This window comes from Staurois parvus, unplaced genomic scaffold (assembly GCF_062004578.1).
Source record: "Staurois parvus isolate SC_StPar_1 unplaced genomic scaffold, SC_StPar_1.0 ptg002140l, whole genome shotgun sequence".
In the NCBI taxonomy this organism is placed as follows: domain Eukaryota; kingdom Metazoa; phylum Chordata; class Amphibia; order Anura; family Ranidae; genus Staurois; species Staurois parvus.
Genome location: NW_028319936.1, coordinates 1922353 through 1943440, shown reverse-complemented (window position 1 = coordinate 1943440; position 21088 = coordinate 1922353). Strand labels below are relative to the sequence as shown.

At 39.5% G+C, this 21088-nt stretch overlaps 1 protein-coding gene across 1 annotated transcript in view; it reads right to left on the bottom strand.

Moving 5' to 3' along the window:
- Positions 1 to 21088, bottom strand: part of RUNX3 (RUNX family transcription factor 3) — a 177035-nt gene that overhangs the window by 28417 nt on the left and 127530 nt on the right. The window contains exon 4 of the mRNA XM_089665191.1: positions 17035 to 17139. Coding sequence (XP_089521317.1) covers positions 17035 to 17139 — 105 coding nt within the window. The remainder of the gene's footprint in view (positions 1 to 17034; positions 17140 to 21088) is intronic.

The window sequence follows — 21088 nt, the reverse complement described above, 5'->3', positions numbered from 1 at the left end:
GAAGGGTGAAATGAGATGGTCACACTACATTCCTTTGTTTGTTAGGACTGTACAGTGGGAATCTTTCAGTCCTTGCCTGGAGCGCTAGGGAAATTTATAAAAACTGAGGTTGTCTAAAAGAGGAAATCTTGTATTCTAATCAGTGTTTAACTATCATGTGCAGAGAATTAGGCTAGAAAGGGCTGTTATTTTCAATGAAGTCCATGGACAGATCCAAATCTTCAGACCATACAAAATATTCTGGTGCAAAATCTGGTAGCTTTGTACAAAGTGAAGGCATCAGCTTAGTTAACTAGGGTAGAACATTTGAACTCGTTTTCAGTTGTGCCTATGGTATGTTCTTAAAACTAACTGTAATAAAATTGTTAAAGTCACATAAAAATGTACTATAAGGTGAATACTTTAATTTACTTCAAAATGTATTCACTAAAAAGTATGTTAAACCTCTTTTTTGAAGTAGATATACAGTATACAGTATGATACAAATAAATGCAGTTTTGTAATCATTAATGCTGAACTGAACTTTTTGTTTAAATCAGCTAAATACATTCCATCAAACCAAAACGTGTGCTAACTCTTAGGCCCCTTTCACACGGGACAGACTCCGTTGAGATCAGCAGGGAATTGTCTGCTGATCCCCTGCTGATCGAGGCAGAGCAGGCAGATGACAAGTCCATGTCTGTTCAGTTTTTTTAGGACTGGACATGGACACAGTCTGCTCTGCTCTATGAGTGGCCAGGAGTAAACAGACTCTGCTGTCTGTTACTCTCGACTGCCATAAGATCTGATTTGCCTAGACAGGGGAGGATGGATCGGACTGGAGGTAGAAGGATGCAAAAGGGACAAGTCTGTTTACACCCGTCAGTCCATATGGGTGAATGGAACTTGGGTCCTCTTTAAGGAACATACATAAAATATTGTTTGATGATAATCAAGGGTCAGACATGGGTTGATGAAGATTGGCATATATGGAGATAAAATTAATAAAACACCATACTGGTAAAGTATAATTTTATGCAGTTAAATGAAGTTGTGGCTGCTAAATAGGTGTGTGTATCACAAGAATGGCTAACCAGAATTAGAAACCCTTTAGCAGGTAAACATCTATCTATTTCAACACTGTATTTTGTTATTTTCCTGGAGTTCCACTTTAAAGCAACACAAATGTGTATAAGTGGGTCAAATTCTGAACTCAGGTCACTTTTGCTTTGTGTCAGATACTACAACAAGAGGAAGTTAGATTATAATTTTTATGCAATTCAAAACATATGTCGTACTCTACATTTCCCAGTGAATCAATTCATCCATTTAACATCTGTGTACCAAGCACAAGTATCTTATTGGTGCCAAAAATCTGTAACCATTCAAAATCTTTTTAACGTTGCCAGAGAAGGAAAAATGATTAGTAGAGATACAATAACACCAACGCCATAATTTTCAATACAGGCCGCCCACAAGAAAACAAATATTTATGCAATGGTTTTAGGTGTTAGGTGCCCCTACAGAGAAGTAGGCAAATATATGATAACAGGCATAGTCAGTCAACATTTCTCCAAAAATAGGGACATTAATTTGGCAGTTATACAACAATAAAAGAATATTGTCTTCCTTCACAGGATGGGTGTAACTGAGATATGTTTTCCTTTCCTGCTTCAATGGCATCAGTAGCATCTTAATATAGGGAAGAGACTTACTAGATTGTAAGCTCCAAGGAGCAGGGCCCTCCTAACCCTCTTGTATTGAACTGTATTGTTGCTGTATTGTCTCCCGTTATATTGTAAAGCGCTGAGCAAACTGTTGGCACTATATAAATACTGTATAATAATAATAATACTAGTGAAACCAAGAGTTGGCTCTCTAATTGTTTCTCATACGTCGCAACTTGCAATTCAGATAGTGTTGCAACAGTAAAGGGGTATAAGCAAAAAGCCTTAGTCAATTCTTTGAATATTCCTTGTTGAGCCTAGTTCAAATGGAAGGGGGGTGGGGTTGGTAAAAATAGGTGAGCCTCAGTTTTACTGCCCTATGACCTCCCACCTAAAAGTTAGCATGCAGACACTCAGGGTTGTACAAATTGCTTCACAGCAAAAATAGTTGACAAACATGAACCATTAATAAGAAAAATTAATAATAGCGCCTATGGTCAAAATTATATAACTTACTAATAGTGTACCAGCTGCAAAAAATCACCATATATAAAGTGTACCAATAAATAAATAATTTGCGCTAGTAAATGTGTATAAATATATATAAAGAAATCATCAAATCATAAGTCCAGAAAAAAATATATATATATGCCAATACCACAAAAAAATAAAAAAACTTTTAAGTGCAAAAAACTTTTGTGCAAAAAAAGTGTCTAAATATGAAAAATTTCACCAAAAAACCTTGATAATATAATGGCAGATCATCCATAAATATATCTTCAGAAACGGAAACTCTGCAACACACCGATCCTCATCGATCGAAATAACAGGATGAAAAACTTTGTAATTAATCGAAAATCCACTTCTCCAATAGATAAAGGACCACCTTCAAACGTATCCATGGGGGGAAATGCCAAGCACTCGAGAGAAACAGAGAGACTTCATGGTGCAATATTATAAAAACCAATTCCTTTATTAGGTACTCATTGCACTTACTCAAGAGGTGTCCCAGCCGACACCAGCATCAACAGCATAACAGCAATCACATAAACGAGCCTGGCTACTCAGCACATGCGCAGTAGCTGGCAGCCAAACACGTAATGACGTCACATCAATCAAGCTCCGCCCTACGCGTTTCGTCATCGACGTCCTCACGGAGCGGATGAGGACGTCGATGACGAAACGCGTAGGGTGGAGCTTGATTGATGTGACGTCATTACGTTTTTGGCTGCCAGCTACTGCGCATGTGCTGAGTAGCCAGGCTCGTTTATGTGATTGCTGTTATGCTGTTGATGCTGGTGTCGGCTGGGACACCTCTTGAGTAAGTGCAATGAGTACCTAATAAAGGAATTGGTTTTTATAATATTGCACCATGAAGTCTCTCTGTTTCTCTCGAGTGCTTGGCATTTCCCCCCATGGATACGTTTGAAGGTGGTCCTTTATCTATTGGAGAAGTGGATTTTCGATTAATTACAAAGTTTTTCATCCTGTTATTTCGATCGATGAGGATCGGTGTGTTGCAGAGTTTCCGTTTCTGAAGATATATTTATGGATGATCTGCCATTATATTATCAAGGTTTTTTGGTGAAATTTTTCATATTTAGACACTTTTTTTGCACAAAAGTTTTTTGCACTTAAAAGTTTTTTTATTTTTTTGTGGTATTGGCATATATATATATTTTTTTCTGGACTTATGATTTGATGATTTCTTTATATATATTTATATATTTATACACATTTACTAGCGCAAATTATTTATTTATTGGTAAACATGAACCATTCATGTAAATAGAGCCATGCCACAACTGCAAGCCAAAGTCTTGGTTTGCGGTTGCTGCATGGTGTTTACATACAAAATCCCAATTCAGCTGTCAAAAAGGGCATTTAGGAAGCAGTAGTATAATGAGTAATAATGAATGCCTGGCAGCTGCTGCTCTACCACCCTCTGGAAAGCAATTTTCCGCTCTTTTCAAAGTGACTTTAAGGGTTGAATAAGCCCTTGGTGAGAATGGATTACTTAAGATTGTCTTCCTCACTTTTCAGACTTGCTCTCACTTTTAAAATGTTTACATATGTTCTCAAAACTCATTTCTTCAGTCGTACTCAATGTTATGCAGTCTGTGCTTCATTCTGTATAATGTTATACAGCTAGGGTTCTAAAACGCTTTACCCAAGGACCCAAATAAGAAAATTGTTAGTCATACAGATACAAATAACAATAGTTGTATTATAAAATCCAAACATTTAAAGAGTAAACATGTCTGCTTCTATTGAAGTATAGTTCTTATTCTCAGTGTTCACTCATTTGTAAAGGGAACAATTGAATTGTTAACCCCTTCAAGCCGTCTCCTTGTGGCCCATAGATTGGTCAGTTATTTTCATTCAACCAGTGGATTTAAGAAAGAAACTGACCCAATTCCCCCATCCACACAGTCAATATGAATGGGGGAATCCTCCCCACTGAGCTATTGTATTCTGACTGTGGGGAGACTGCCCCATTATCAGAATACACTTATGAGCATTGCAGGCTATAGCCTGCAGCACAGATCGAGTGGGGAAAGTCTGATAGGGCGATTGTACAGAAGTCAATCAGTAGAATTTTCTGAAATTTTCTTCTAATATTGATACATCCAGGAGTATCAATTTACTGTGTCCCCTACAGCACTCAGTGGTTCTTCCCGCTGATCCTACATCACCACTGAGTCATGCAGTGTTGTGTAGGTTTGGTGGAACAACCACTCTGCACAGCAAGCACTGCAACAAATCCATACTCCAGCAAGTTTGGACTTTGCAGAGCAGAATCTACTGACAGCAGTAGGGGTAAGTTCACTTTATTATTTTATAGGCTCAGCTTAATAAGGCAAGTTTGGTAAAGCATCAGGTTCACCTTAGTCTCAACCAATGCTCCTTGTCTGCACTGAAACAGCGATCTCCACTAAGTGGCTCACCTACAAAAGGCTTATATGGCCAGTGAGAATATACTGTAATTGGATGTGTTCTTTTTACAGACATCATGAATGCCAGCATTCTAGTATTTGTTATTGTGGCTATTTCTAAATATGCACTGCTATTGTACTATCCAATCTTGGAATGGAATGCCTACAAATCATATTATCGTCTAAAGTATACCTGTTATAAAAAATATGAAAGCTGCCATTGATAACCTCCTTGTAGAAATGCTAATTGCTTGGCTGTATCTGGCTTCAAGACTTCTGAGACACTGACTTGGAAAGGAATGAAGGATATGCAAGTTAGAGAAAAGTCAGAATTCCTCATCTCTACACTTACATTGGGGCAAAAAAGTATTTAGTCAGCCACCAATTGTGCAAGTTCTCCCACTTAAAAAGATGAGAGAGGCCTGTAATTGGCATCATAGGTAGACCTCAACTATGAGAGACAAAATGAGAAAAAAAATCCAGACAATCACATTGGCTGATTTGGAAAGAATTTATTTGCAAATCATGGTGGAAAATAAGTATTTGGTCAATATCAAAAGTTCATCTCAATACTTTGTTATATATCCTTTGTTGGCAATGACAGAGGTCAAACATTTCCTGTAAGTCTTCACAAGGCTGGCACACACTGTTGCTGGTATGTTGGCCCATTCCTCCATGCAGATCTCCTCTACAGCAGTGATGTTTTGGGGCTGTCGCTGGGCAACACGGACTTTCAACTCCCTCCAAAGGTTTTCTATGGGGTTGAGATCTGGAGACTGGCTAGGCCACTCCAGGACCTTGAAATACTTCTTACGAAGCCACTCCTTCGTTGCCCGGGTGTTATGTTTGGGATCATTGTCATGTTGGAAGACCCAGCCATGTTTCATCTTCAATGCCCCCGTATGTTATGCAGTTTTTTAAAAATACATCTACATTTTTTTAAGGGTTTACATTGGTTACCTAATGGTCCTCTTCTACTTCTTCTCCCAATGGTGGGTGGTAAATGAAGGGCTCCATGTTGACAGCCCTCAGGGTGGGTCCATGATGTCCTACATTCATAGTATTTTAAGCAGTCTTCTGAGTTAAGTGATTTTGAATGTCATTCCACCCAGAAGAAGCTTCTTGCGGTGGAAAAGAAGTACTGCTATGAGCTGACTATTGTAGTCAGAGATGTTTTTTAACTAACTCAGTGACCACATGAAAGAAATTGGGCTTCAGGCTTTAAGCACATGGAAAAATTATCAAAAAAACTGAGACCCATGGATGGCCACTCCTTTTTCTCAGCATGTCATAAACGAGAAAATTTAAAACAAACAAAAATGCTTAGCTCTATGTAAAAAGAAGAAATTGGACATCCAAAGCAGAAACCATTGCAATTGTAATGGTTTACCTCTAGGACATCTTGGCCCTAACCATTATTCTAAGGAGTCTTTTAGAGCTTATTTAAAAAGCAGTATGCTGTAGTTCACAGCAGCCTTCAGAAATCCAATTTTTCAATGTATGTATAGTAAAACAAATAAATCAATTAAACATGTCAATACAACACCATAAAAGAAGCCTAAACTGAAAGACAGTTTCAAATTATGTTATGTTATGCTATGAAGTATAGAGAGACCTATATGTCTAAGGTTAGAACTTCTGTGTATCATAAATCAGTAAACTCACTGGAGGTGCTGTCTGCTGAGAATAGTCACTAGATGTGCTTCGTTAATGTAATTTCTGTTGTGCTCCTAACATGTGCTCTCTGAAGCTGGATACATGAATGGACACACCAGTAGCATTTACCCTCAAAGAGCTACAAAGTGTCAGCACATTGAAGGCAAATAAATGTAAAGTGTAATATTTGCATTTACACAAAGGCAGTTTAAGATACTAACAGGCAGTTACTTAGCCTCAGTTCACACTAGAATGTGATGCGGAAAACCGGCGATTCATGTGCATTTCCTGCACTGCATTCAAATCACACTGCCCTTGCGATCTGCAGCAGGTGGCAGTTCATTCATAATGACACCGCTAATGCAAGGCATTTGCCTGCACCAGATCACATGGTACAAAACGACCACGGAATCTGGTTGCAGGGCATATCCAAAATTGCTATATGCACAACTTTGGTGCTCTGCACTGAATTGCATGGGAATTGTACAGGGATGTGGTGTGGTTCCTGTGCAATTCATAGTGTGAACCAGAATGTATAACAGTTTTGTATACATTTGTTCTCCTTTTTTATATTGACCAGGACTAAAATACATTTTAGGAAATTGTTTTCTTGTTCTTTTTGTAATATTGCATATGATTTTTTTGTATTCTCATATACAACTAGCTGCCAATGCTCCTATACCATGTTACATGTTTATCAAAGTATCTTCATCTGTTTTGTAGAAAAAGCATGTTGTTTACAGGGATCAATAGCTCAAGCTAGTGACAAACAACTGAATGGCGCTATTGACACACACACTGCTGAATGGGGTTAATTTACACTAGAGAGCAGAGACTGTTTACTTACCACAGTGGGTGTTTACTTAGCTTAGTAAATAAGATGACAATGAGTTAACTTTGACTACCCAGTCATGTGCAAAGGAAAAATAAATAGCAGGATTTTTGTTAGCACTGATTGGACGAGTAAACATAATTTTTTAAAAGTAATTCAATTTGGTGAGTGAACAGTCTCTACTCCTTTAGTAAATCACCCTAATGAGCCTGAGCAATGATTTATCCCTTTCCCTACCTGTCTGCTTTTTAAGGTAGTGCCCAAGAGGTTTCAGTCAGACACAGAATTTTAAAGTCAAACTCTCTGGAAAACCTAATATGCCCTGGGACACCAGTGTCATGGTTATTACATATATATTTAAAAACCAAATATTTTATAAACATCCATTGAAAAAAATAAATTAAATATGTTTAATGAATCTGACTCAAACCATCAGATTTTCCCTTGAAATTCTTGTTTAGCGTTTGCAATGGTGCATAGAAAGCAAAGAAGACTGATTTATACTCACCAGCAATTACTAAACATCACAATGTGAAATAATTTAAGTAGAAACAAACCATTTTAAACCCAGTCTCATATTTATTTGGCTTTATGTACTGATTTTGCACATAAAACATCAGCCAGCATGTTTGAAATTATAGACAGTTTGGCTAGGGCCTATACCACTTGTCAGCTATGCTGTGTGTCTACAAAATATAATTGGCACTAAGCTATAGTTACAGGATAACTGAACTCTGGAAAATTCATTAATGGAGATCAGAGGAGTGAAGGGGCAGATTTATAAAACCTGTAGGAATGGAATAGAATAGACTTTTACTTTTTATTTTCTAAATATAAATTAAATCTGAACTCCAGGAATTCAGCAACTTTGTAAAAAGTGCAGGCATCTTGTGAGTTAAAGCAGAGCTCCACCCAAATGGGGAAGTTCCGCTTTAAGGACTGCTCCCCCGCTCCCCATTAATGATTGGCACCTTTGGGGGGCAGGGGGAGCGGGTACCTGAATTTGACAGGTACCCGCTCCCATTTCCGGTCCGATCACCTAGGTGATCAGAAGCAGAAGGTGTCCTCCCTCCCTCCCTGCAGTCTTTTGGGACATGTGACAGGTCCCAGAAGACTACAGGACCATTCAAGAAGCGTAGCACTACTCGCGCATGCACAGAGGGTACCAGGCTGTGAAGCTGCAAGTTTTCACAGCCGGGTGCCCACACTGAAGATGCCGGCCTCCTGGAATACAGGACGCCCGGTGAAACGGGCAGCAGGGGACATACTGCAGGACCGAGGGACAGGTAAGTGGCTGTTTTTAAAGTCAGCAGCTACAGTTTTTGTAGCTGCTGGCTTTTATTTTTTGACAGGGTGAGTGGAACTCCACTTTAAGTAAGTGCCTGCTACCTCATTGACTTATTTTCTCAATTCACAACTGAAAAGTTTATTATGCTCCAGCATGATAAATTCAGGAGTGCCAAAGCTAGACAGTCTGGTCACAGCTCTTTTATATGTAGAGTCTATGCAGCTGCTATCCTTCCCCCGCCTACAAAACCCTCCCAACCTCCTGCCCCATCACAGAAGCCTTTGTATTATGTGAACTCATTCATAAAATACAAAGGCTTCTGTGAATGGGCAGCAGGGGGGAGGGGCAAGCATAGATGCTGCGTGTACTTCTCTGCTCTCACAGCCCTGAATGTATCCTCAGGTAGTGTCATAAACCTGTCAGATATAAATAATAGAGATAAGTCCAGAAGTAGGCAGACACCTCACTGGACCTAACTCATAGTATGCTGGCACCTTTTACAAAGTTGCTGAATTCCTAGAACTCAGCTTTACATAACAGTTAAAAAGATATTAATGGTGTCCAGCATTTGCTTATGGACACAGTGCTTGGAAGAAAATGTTTCATAAAGTATTGGGTCTTCTCTTGAACTGGTATAGATCCTTTCAGTTACTGTTAGTAGGCATGGACTCTTGCAAAGTGTGGAATATAGGAAGAGCCTAGCAGTTGCCGGACACCCCTGAATGAGATTTGGGTCTCATTGCCTTCCATTCTTAAAATGTGTCCCTTGGGGGTTCCCCACTGGCAACAGGTACCAAATCATCAGACAAGAGAAGTTCACAGACAGAAATCTGTCTCAATATAGGCAGATAGTGAGCATATACCTGATAACAGCAAATTTGAACCTAGGGAGAACATGCCTGCTTGGAGGCTGCAACATGAATGAAAAACTAATAGTTCCCATTGTAGGATAGTGGGAACCATTGGTTAGTTACAATCTAAATAAGCCTATCTCCAACTATATATTTCTATGAGTTCTTGACCCCAACTAGTCCCCAGAATGCAATTCTATCCAAATTATCTTCTTCAGTTTATGAGACAGTCGAATCTTTTAGCTGTTGTAAATGGAGTTACATCATGTAGTGCAGGTATTCACAACTAATTTGTAACTGTTTGTGCTTATGCATCTGTGTAGTTAAAAAACATCAAATCACCAAGTGTCTATTGCCTGCTGTCATGTAATATTACTTTCTCTTTGACCACAGTTCTCACAGCACTCTGGCATTTGCTTCTATAAAATTATAAACATTTTAATTTTTTTTAAAATGTATGACTTTGTTGGCATTCATGATGGTTGAAAGATATATACTAACTATTCTAAATAACGATCAACAGGAAATTCATGCTTTTCTTTCTCTTCCTGTTTGTTCAACTTTGTCAACACTTCATCATGAAATGTGTGAACATATTTTCATTTTTTTTCTTATCAGAATAAGTGTTGATAGTCAGAAAGGTGCAGTAGTATATTTCCCGTATTAAAACGTATTGGTTGTTATACAGGATGTACATAGAATAAATAAAATAGGCAACTGCTACTTTCTAAATGAAACACAAAGTAACACTTCAAAATGCATGCATCAGCTTGAAAGAATATGTCTGAAAACTACAGATATGTTGTATGATTATTTTTTTTATATACAGTTGCAAACATGCAGAAGGACATTACATAGCTTAAAATGGTAGACTGGTGCATACCTTATTATCATATTTATTTGCAATCCAAAAATGAGAAGTATGCTAGTGAACCAAAGTGTACACTAAGTCAGTCTTCACTGTAGGTCCCAGTTATCAATTGTTAGTACCCACAGTAAGGCTGGGCATACATTATACAATCTTTTATAATTCAACTTCCTTTAGATATACCATCAACTATGTAGTGCAAGGGCCTAGCTAATTGCATACAAATTGAAAGTGTTTAGGTTTGACCTCATATTCAAGGCAGGTGCTAGATTATTTTGCGGCCTAGGCAAGACCAGCTACTTGCGCCCCCCCCCCCCCCAAAAAAAAATAAACTTTTTTAAAAATAGTAGAAAATATTAAATCAGCAAAACATGAAACTGCTAAATGCCTTTTAATTTGCAAAAATAGGTGCCATAAGATGCCACCAGCACCAATATTAAAGACAAAATCAGTGTCACGCACAGACTGTATCTGTGGCTGGCAGTGGCAGGGTGACAGTTGCAGTGAGTGGAGGATGATGGATCCACACTCTGGCAGATCCCTGTCTTGAATTCCCCAGGCAATGGGGGGAGATAAAATAAATGAACTAACAAATTTCATATTTTTACATTCTTCCTGCATTGACTTCCTTTGCAGCCTGTTGCATTTGGTTACATCCCAGACCTGCAAAGGCAGTTGATGCTGAAGACTTCTGCCAGACGATCTGATTGTGGGTTTAGGGAGGACATAGCTATATAACTCTCAGCAGCTGTCCCTGACTGCAGGTACTACTTAGATTAGGGTCTGAATGTGGGAGTACTCATGGCTATCCACCCAACATATATTATTTCTACAGGGTTGGGAGGCAAATACTCTTCACCTCGGCTCTTCTCTCTGCTGTCTTCATGCTATCTACTGGCTGGATTGGGCCTTTTAATTCTTGAGCTGTTCTATGCAAATGCAGATGATTTCAGAGTTGGATATGTGCTAGGTCCAGGGCAGTGGAGCAGAATGCATACTAGACATTGGCTACTGCAAAGGTTAAAGTGGTTGTTAACCCCAGACAGGAAATATGAACAAAGCATATCCCTCTATAGTGTGTACTAATCTCAATTCAGAGTACTAAGTGCAATTTCTGTCTGCTGCTTCCTTCCTCTGCTTTCAGCATGAATCACTTATGACAAGTTTTCCTGACACCAAGAGAGAAATGGGGTGACAGGGGAAGACCTCCAGCAGATTGACAGCCTCAGCTCTGTTCCTATTTGCTTTGTGGATGGGTGTGTCTCTTCCCTCCAATCAAATCTCAGAGTTCTCCTCACTGAGCTCTGCAGTGGGTAGTTTCAGCTCTCTGCCTGTACTCCTAGACAAAAGTTATAAGTTCAGCACTTTGAATGGATGTAGAGAAGAGAAGACTGCAGATAAACTGGTATAACGTATGTCGGAGGATTTGTTTCATCTCTGTGTATCACCTGAGGCCATTCACTTCACTGGGTGTATGTAAGGGTTTACAACCACTTTAACTTTAATCAGGCAGGTCCTTGTATAATGGAAGAGAGTGCAAGATAGATGCTGGCTAATTACAGCCCCATCTGAACTTTTCTAATACAGAATACTTGAGATTATTTCAGTGTGAGAATAAAGAATATCTGCAATTCCATTTTCAGGATTCCTAAGATTTCAGTGCCTGAATAGAATGCTTTGCTTGCCGTATTAGTGTTGAAGATCATACATGACATACCCCAGAAGTCTCTTTGGATTTTTAGAAATCAGACTTAATCCTGTGTTAGTCATGCAGATTAAGGAGCTTTATGAACTGTAGACTTCTGATTCAAAAATGGTAAACTATATTTTTAAATAACACTGAAAGATCAGATGGAAATTCTGTATCTCTGACCGCACATCTACACAACTACATCAAAACCTTTTTTAAGAAGCTCAGATAAGACTTAGCAAGCAAAATAAAAGTGATTTTTTTGCAGCCACAGTCTTTAACAATGCAGACTCACTTGATGTCTTCATTAAGCCCTGGTTCACATTACAATGCAGTGCGGGAAACAAGCGATCCGTGCGTGTTTCCCACACTGCATTCAGATTTCACTGCCCTTGCGATCTGTAGTGGGTGTCATTGCAATCTTAATGACACCCCAAATACAGGTCGCGAATGCAGTATGTTTGCCTGCACCAGATCGCATGGTAGAAAACAACCATGTGATCTGATTGCAGTGTGTTTCCAAATTTGCTGCATGCACGACTCTGGTGTGGATGCGGTGCGATTTGAGCCTTTTCAAAATGAATGGGCTCAAATCACACCACACTGAATCACAGGATTGGGGTGTGAACCTAAGATTTGTAGAACTTAAACAGTGTAATGTTTAGCGTTTTACTTTGTAAAATCTGTTAAACAGATGCGAGCACAGATAATCTAATGATATGGGTAGGTTTGTTATAATTTAAAGAGGAGAAAACAGGTCAAAATTAGCTATGAGTTTTGTCTTGAAGAATAAAAAAAATCTGTATTCAATTTATATTCACAAACCTAAGAGAAGGGAGACTCAGGCAGTGGCCTCACTAGGATTGGTGTCACCTGGTGCGGTAAAACATGGCGTCACACCCTTCCTCCCCTGTCCAGCAGGCTGGTTTTGGACCGGCAGCATGCGGTCAAGGGAGAACACCCTGAACCAGCCACTGTAAATGATGCAGTTGGTGCTTGTGCACCGATCAGTGCACTGTCACTGATAGAGGTGACACCAACGCGATCGGATATCACTTCCTACTTGATGGTTCCACTCAGGCCCATTTTTTTTTATATTAAACCAAATTACAAATAATGACAACTACCAGTTTTATGTAATACCTTCCTGCTCTGTAATGGTTTTGCACGGAGCAGCCCAGATCCTCCTCTTCTTCTTGGGTCCCCCACTGGTGTTTCTGGCTTCTCCCCGCTGACCAGTGCTCCCAAAAGCAAGTCGTTTGCTATGGGGCACATATGTGTGCTTGCTCCTGGGCCCCAGTCTATGTAAGACACACAGAGCCATGGCTCCTCACCCAATGAGGAGAGACCCGGGAGAGCCACTATTCCCATGCACATCGATGGAACAAGATTGGGTTTAGGTAAGTATTAGGGGGCTGTGGGGCGAACAATACACAGAAAGTTTTTTTACCTTCATACATAAAATGCATGAAGGTAAAAAGCCTTCAGACTTTTACCACCACTTTAACTCTTTGTAGGTGGAGGGAGAGGCGAGGTTAATTTATTTACAATGCTCTTTGTAATATGCAGCATGGAGGGGGTTAATGCACACACTGATGCATTAATGACCAGTGGCAATAAATTAACCCCTTTCTGCTGAATTAGTGACACTAGTTTCAGTGTTTATAAACACCTTCATGCTACAGCAATAATGGGTTAATTAATTGCCACTGGTCACTAATACATCAGTGTGTGCATTAACCCCCTCCATGCTGCATATTACAAATAGCATTTTAAATTAATTAACCCCCCCCCCCCAAAGCGTTAACCACTTCAGCCAGTTCACACAGCTAATATACTGTGACACAACAAGTTATTAGCTACCCTGTTCACTCACATGCAGTGCATATGGGTTCTGGCTACTGGCAGATCACGTCGGCAGTACTCTCCTTCTGTTCAGTCCTCTGAATCATGATGTCACGCCAGCTGGGACTTGGAAGCTCCTGTTGGCCTTAGAAAGACTTGTGCTGGCTGGGTGCAGGAGTGCACTGGGCACACTCGCACCGCTCTGCTGCAGCTCTGCAAGCATTAAAACAGTGTGTGGCCCCGGTGTCACCCCTCTGGCGGGTGTCACACAGCTGCAGCTCACACCCCCATAGTGATGCTACTGGACTCAGGTTTTTAAGAACAAATAACTGAAAACATCTCTACAGGATTGATTTGCTAAAGAGTATAGACCAGGAGTGTCAAACTCAATTTCATCACGGGCCGCATCAGGTTGTCTTCAAAAGGCCGGTTGTATGTGTAAAACTAGATGTTCAGAGCACCCCACCCTCCTTACATCAGATGTCAAGAGTCCCCCACCCCTTCTTACATCACAGTGTGCCCCCTTACCTTGTGCTGCTGCAAGGAAGAAGCTGGGGACAGAGCTGGGAAGCAGAAAGTGGATGATCTGGAGGAAGTTCAGAGGAGGGCTGGAATCAGCTGCTTAGGTCTGCTGAATGCTGAGACCAGGGGAGGCTGAGATAAGGGGTGCTGGGGCTGCACAGATAGGCACAGGTTCTATCCACCTCTCTGCTGCCAACTGCTGAGACAGTGTGAAGCAGAAATGAGGCTTTTTTCAGCTGCATGGAGAAGCACGGGATCGGGCAGAGGAGTTTTGTCCTCCTCCCTGCTGCCGACTGCTGAGACAAGGTGGAGGCAGAAATGAGGGGGGGTGCCACAGCTGCTGGGGAGGTGTGAGGGTCACACAAAATGGTCTGGGGGGGCTGGATTTTCCACATGGGCCTTGTGTTAGACACATGTGGTATAGACTGATTCACTTTGCAAAGTGAATGTTCACTTAGCTTAGTGGATGATCTGAAGTTATTTTTACTAACCGGTCATTTTAAATCAACCTTTTTAAAGTGTAATTAAAGGCAAACCCTTTTTCATTTCAGATAGAGTATAACCTGTCAGTTTTTTTTGCCATCTGTGTCCCATAGGGGAGATTTCCCTTCACTTCCTGACACATAGCCAAAACAGAAAGTGAGAGGAAATCTCTTCAAATTGAGGAAATTCTGGGGCGTCACCAGAGTCACCAGAACTAAGGTCCCCATTGGAAGATTTCCCCTCTATCATGTTCTGGTGACCACCCAAAATTTTAGATTCTCTTTTACTTTCATGATAACAGGACAAATGGAGAGGGGGAATCTCCCTAACGGGTGCACAGATTAAAACTGGCAGGTGTTCTAGTACTGAAAAAAAAATAAAAAAAGTGATGCCTTTAGTTACACTTTAAGTGAATGAACCCCTTTGAGTCATTTCTTAATCTATACTTTGCCTACTTGAACATACCCTGAATGTTGTAGCTGTAGTTAGCTGTGAATCGTTTGGGGGGCTTGCAAATGTAATATGAAACCTGCTAGCCACAACGTAAGGTGGGGGGCATCTGCCTATGTACTGGCAGACAGCATATACATGAACCCAACTACTGGAATAAAAAATATTAGAAAATATTAGTTGGCTATAAATGTTGCTTTAAAACTTTGGAAATGAAGTGCAATTTCCTTGACTGAAATAAATAACTTTACACCTGCCTTTAAATCACATAACATGTTCCATGGTATGTCCTCTGCTACATGGTGGGACTTCCTGTGCCAGTAGTTTGATTGTGGCTGAGGGCTGGTTACCATTCTGAGCCTACCTAATGTGAAACAACTCTTTGCAGGAAATGAGCTGTATCATGATATACTGAGTAATCAGGTTTTGTGGTTTTAATAAAATTCTTCTTATTATTATTATTATTATTATTATACAAGATTTATATAGCGCCAACACTTTGCTCAGTGCTTTACAATATAATGGGAGACAATACAACAACAGTACAGTTCAATACAAGAGGGTTAGGAGGGCCCTGCTCCTTGGAGCTTACAATCTAAGAGATACCCTAGTAGAGTACATTTATCTCCTGTAGTTATGCCTGTGCCCTCTGAGATCAGGGGACTAGGACTAGATGCACCTCCTATAGTTATGCTTGGCCCTCAAAATTTTCCATTTTTCTCTATTGCTCAGAATTATTAGTATTTTTAGGTCATTAGTTGACCAAACCTTTAAATATTTAAGATGATTGACACCAATATTTACCTCCACTTCCTGTCCCACAGTCAAAACAGGAAGTGAGAAAATCTCTGCAAATTTAGGGAATTCCTTGGGCCCCCCCCCCCCCCCAGGTCACCAGAAATAGTTTCCTCATTGGAAATGGTGGTTTCAGTAATATTTTCAACAAATAAAAATACGTGCATCATGTCAAAATGTAGCAGGTAAGGATTTGCAATAGCATTTGTGTATAATTTATTACAGAGCAACTTATGTTTCCCCAACAAAGCAGGAGTTATAATTTAAAGTACAACTAAAGGCAAAACCTTTTTTTCTTTTGTTTTCGATAGAGTAGAGATGGATTAGAACACATCAGGTTTTAAATACAGTCTGTGCCTCAGTTACGGAGATTCACACTCTCTCTTTGTCCTGTTTACCATTATCATAGAAAATTAAAGTAAAAGAATGCCCAAATATTGGGCTATCTCTAAAAAATTAATAGAGGGAACATTTTCCAATAAGGACACTAGTTCTGATGATCTGGGGGGCCCCAAGGAATTCCCTACATTTGCAGAGATTTTCTCACTTCCTGTTTTGACTGTGGGACAGGATGTGGAGGCAAATCTCCCCAATGGGACACAGATGGCAAAAAATAAACTGACAGGGGTTATAACCCTTCCTTACTCTATCCATAATGAAAAAAAAGTTTTGCCTATAGTTCTACTTTAACCACCATCCTACCACTGTGTCATAAAAAATGCAAAGAGGTGGACGTCTATAAGGTCGTTGCTTTGTTGATGAATACAGCCAAGTTTGCATCTGTAATCATTATACAGTTTAGATGAGTATATCCTAATCTCTTCACTGAAGGGTAGATGATATTTCTCTGTCTTTTAAGTGACAAAGTGAGTGATGAGTTACAAATGGAAATGATTTAAGTAGGTTTGTATTATGCTAACAAACTGATTACATTTGTATGGTTGATATTGTTCTATTAGATAGTTTGGTTAACTGCAGATTTCTGAGAAAATCTGAACATTGTGTGCAATCTATGAAAGTGATCCTTTACAGCTCTAACTGGGAGCGTCATTTGCTCTTTTTTCTTGAATTGAAAATAGCAAAATTAAATTCTTGGTAACAAGTTATGAAAGCCTATGTAAATAAAGTAAATTAGGCTTATTTTTGCTTTAATTATAATGCTTAGAACTTACTTCTTGGTTCTCGTGGACCATCCACAGTTACTTTGATGGCTCTGTGGTATGTAGCAACTTGCGTAGGACTTGTGAAAACGGTGATTGTCAAAGTAAAACTCTTGCCTGCCGACCAAAAGTAAACGATACGTGTTAGTTAAATTTAATAAGTGGACAGTGCTTACTTTATGTATGTTACAGTAGTGAAGTCTTTAGCATGGAAAGCTAAGAGCAATGAGGTTCCTAGGGTTCTGGGATCACAGAGAAAAAGATGTAAAAAGATGTAAAACACAGCATAGCTACAAACCCCCATTAGCATTTTCCTCTGTGTTAGTAGTATTTCATATTAGTGGATATAATGCAGCTGTGGGGAATATTAAAGAGGGGCGATGAGTTTCCAATTGGTCAGCCATCTAGATCTTGCCCTTAAATGCAATTAAAATGCAATAAAAGAAAATACTACTGTCACACTAATGTTAGTTAAGACATGGTTTCTTGCACAGTTCAATATTAATTGCACATATAGCAAAATGGGTATAGGTACAGCCTACTTGAACACAAAATTTATTTTACTGCATCCTAAATTTACAGATTAGAGATTAAAAACCTGAAAAGTCTGGAGTTTAAAGTGAAAGAGAGATGTGGATGTCTATTCAGTGGATCAAATAAGAATATTTAAAATGGTTTTAAACTGAATTTAAGACACATAAAAACATGCAGTTTAATCCAGAATTAGAAACAAATATTACATTTTTGGTTACATAATATTGATAAAAGTACCTACATCTTTGTTAGTATCAGATTTCTGTAATCTCTTGTACAGCTGCACTGAGAGAATAAGGGGCAGCACTGTATATCAGTTTAGGTCTCTACTGATTTACACAGTGCACACTAAAAATGTAGCAATTTACTTCTGCTAATGAAATATGTTATGTTAGTTTTCTCACTGCAGTGCTCATAACATGGCAAATTAGACATTAAAGTGGACCTAACTGCAAAAAGTCAAGATTTGCTATCTAATAGGAAATTTAAAGAAATGTTAATTGTGCTTAAACAGTACCTTGGGAAAATTTATCTTTTGTCTTGAATTTCTCCTGCGCCTAATCACTCATGTGCCTTAAGCCCAATGAGGTTGATTTACTAAAGGCAAATAGTCTGCACTGCAAGTGCAGAGGCTCTAGATATGAGGGAAGCTCTGCTGATTTCTATCATCCAATCATGTGCAAGCAAAAATGCTGTTTTTTATTCTCCTTACATGCGATTGAGTATTCTTTGCAAATTGAAGCTTTACCTCATTTACTAAGCTCTGGAGCAACTGCACTTCCCGTGCACATTATATTTGCTTCTAGTAAATCAACCCAAGTATATCTGCAGCTTTAGCTTTATAGCTTTATACTTGCAGTAGGAGATCATCTAAGGAACTGCTACCTCTGACTGCTAGTCTTTTAAGATTTGGAGTGAGATTAGATTATGTCATTACTGTGTTGCTCGCTGTTCTCCTGGCTGGAGAGAAAACTGTATCTATGGAACTGCAAACAAACATCTCCATGCTTCTGCATCATTCATTCTGTGGATCTGTGCTTCTTCAACCAGTGCTTCTACCTTTAGAATATTACCCCATGTGTTAGCAAATGCCCAGTCACCTAGAGACACGGTGCAGAATTAGGCATGGTAAGTCAGTAATAGGACACTAAGCAGTTGCAGGGAGCCTGCAGGCAATATACAGTAGTTAAAACCCTACTATGCTGTAACCATGATCTAATTGCTACAAGTGCCTGTACATATTTTCCCAGTTACACTATTACAATAGTTTTCTAATCTTACATGACATCATGGCATGTAGGCCTTGTGACAGATAGGGTGATCTGATATAGCAGACAAAATAGAGAATATAGAGTACATTGGTCTTGTGATGCATGTACTAACATTTATAATGTATAACACAAGAATGATACTCACAAACATGAAACAAAGGCTTGTATATGCATTTAAACATCTGCTGACCATTAAATTGACAGGTATATGACATTCCAAAAACAACACTACATCCCTACAAGTGACAAACTATATTAAGTACTATAAATTGCTGATGTTTTTCTGGGGTCCAACCTCCCACCCCTTTCTTCAGAGCTTTTTCAGTGCCAGCTTTCTACTGTTGAAATAGTGGCACTTCATCTGGCTGCAGCCAGAAGAATTGGGCATTGATTTTCCAAAGTCACCCATGCTCCAATTAATGCTCACCGTGACACACTGAAGTTGTCTTATGGGTGTTATGGATATCCCTTTCACTTTCATTGGTCAGTGGTTGTTTATATGTATATGCAAGCTTTTATTTCACGTTTATTAGTATCTATCTTGTTTGTATATAATAATGCTAACACATGCTTCACAAGGCCAATGCATTCTATAAATGTTAGTCCATGCTTCACTAGGCCAGTGCACTCTGTATTCACCAAAATTGGTGACCAGTCCTTTGCTCTCTGCTTTGCTTTTTTAGGCACAGGTTCCACAGTACAGGTCTCCTTTAATCCTTCCAGTAATACTGATACTACAAATGATTGTACACCAACATGGGAGTAGACTGTTTTTGAAGTGCAGCACAATATAGCACTACTACTATTCTATTAGTTGTCATGCACCACTCCCATCTGCTTACGTAATTTTCCTGTTAAGTAGAAATGTTTTCTTTCACAATATGACCAGTTGTGGTTGGCACCAATTTAAAGTTGATAGCAGTAGCTTCTTTGTGGCATGTAGTGATTACAAACAGTGGAAATGTTGGTCAGTTATTTGCACCTAAAGTTTCCTTTGTTCAAGGAACTATGAGTGTTCTTGCTTTCTTGGTACGCTAATGGGTTTTTGACGTCTCTCCAAATTTGTGTAAGCATAGTCCTAAAGAACAATTTTAGGGAGCAAGTCATTGAAGTGCTAATGCTCTCCAGTAAAACACTACAACAGTGCTACCTTCCTCCACCCACCAATCATACTGCAAAGTTCACCCTACTAGTACTGTGGGTAGATCTGCACCATACAGCTTTCCCTCACTCTATCTATCTCATTTTCTCACTGCTTGATGCATGATCAGTCTTAGTACTGACATTTTAATACATCTTTCATTCTGTAAGTGACAGATAGCAAGAAATCTGCAGTGGACAGGTCGGGGAATTGTTCTCCTGCAATACAAACAGGTAAGGAAAAAAGTTATTCAGATCGATTAAAGTGGTTCTAAAGTTAAACTTGTGGCGGTCATGGCATCAGACCCCCAGCCCTTCTCACTGACTTGTGACCGAAGGACTAGCCAATCTAAAACTGCGCTGCCACTTGCGTAACAATGCCACGCTCAGTTGCACCTTGCACAAAGATTTTCCAGCTCACTGGACCACAATCTATGTGCCGCAGCCTGAGAGCGATTCTTACTGGGTCAGGTTAATTACGCAATTAACCCTTCACACTGCCACCACCATCTTTTTGTACAGAGAAGGAGGAAACTCAACAATCTTAGCAGTAACACTATGATGTTTGAATAAGCGTCTGTATGCACACTGTCACCGCAGGCAGATGTATGCAGACGTTTAAAACACACAGTAGCGCTCTTCAGAGACAGGGATTCTTATTTTGCATTAAAGAGCTTTAGAAACAGTTCAACACTTTTCAGAAAATAGGATTTATTACTAAAAAGGTCAAAATGGTGCAATAAAAATATTTACAGAAAAAGATTTAGCCAATATGTATATATATAAATACAGAGAGCAGTAACACAACAGAGAGATGAAAGAAAGAAGTTTAAGAAGGTAGAATACTTGCAGAAGTCCTGGTTTAAGCAGCGTTCAAGTGTCCTGAACAAAAGGGTGCATTTTCTCCCAAAGTTGGTTCCTGATGTTAAAAGGGAGAATCTCTTCATCTTACTTCTCCAGGCCTGACAGCCTATTTTCTAGTCCCCCAGCAGGGGGTGTCTCTGAAGCCAAGGGCCAATCGCCTCATTTGGGAAGGGGGTTTTAAGCGGAGACCCAGGCTAGGATCAAAATCCCTCCCAAGTTATACCATGGTCAATAACCTTCCATAGGTACATGTAGCA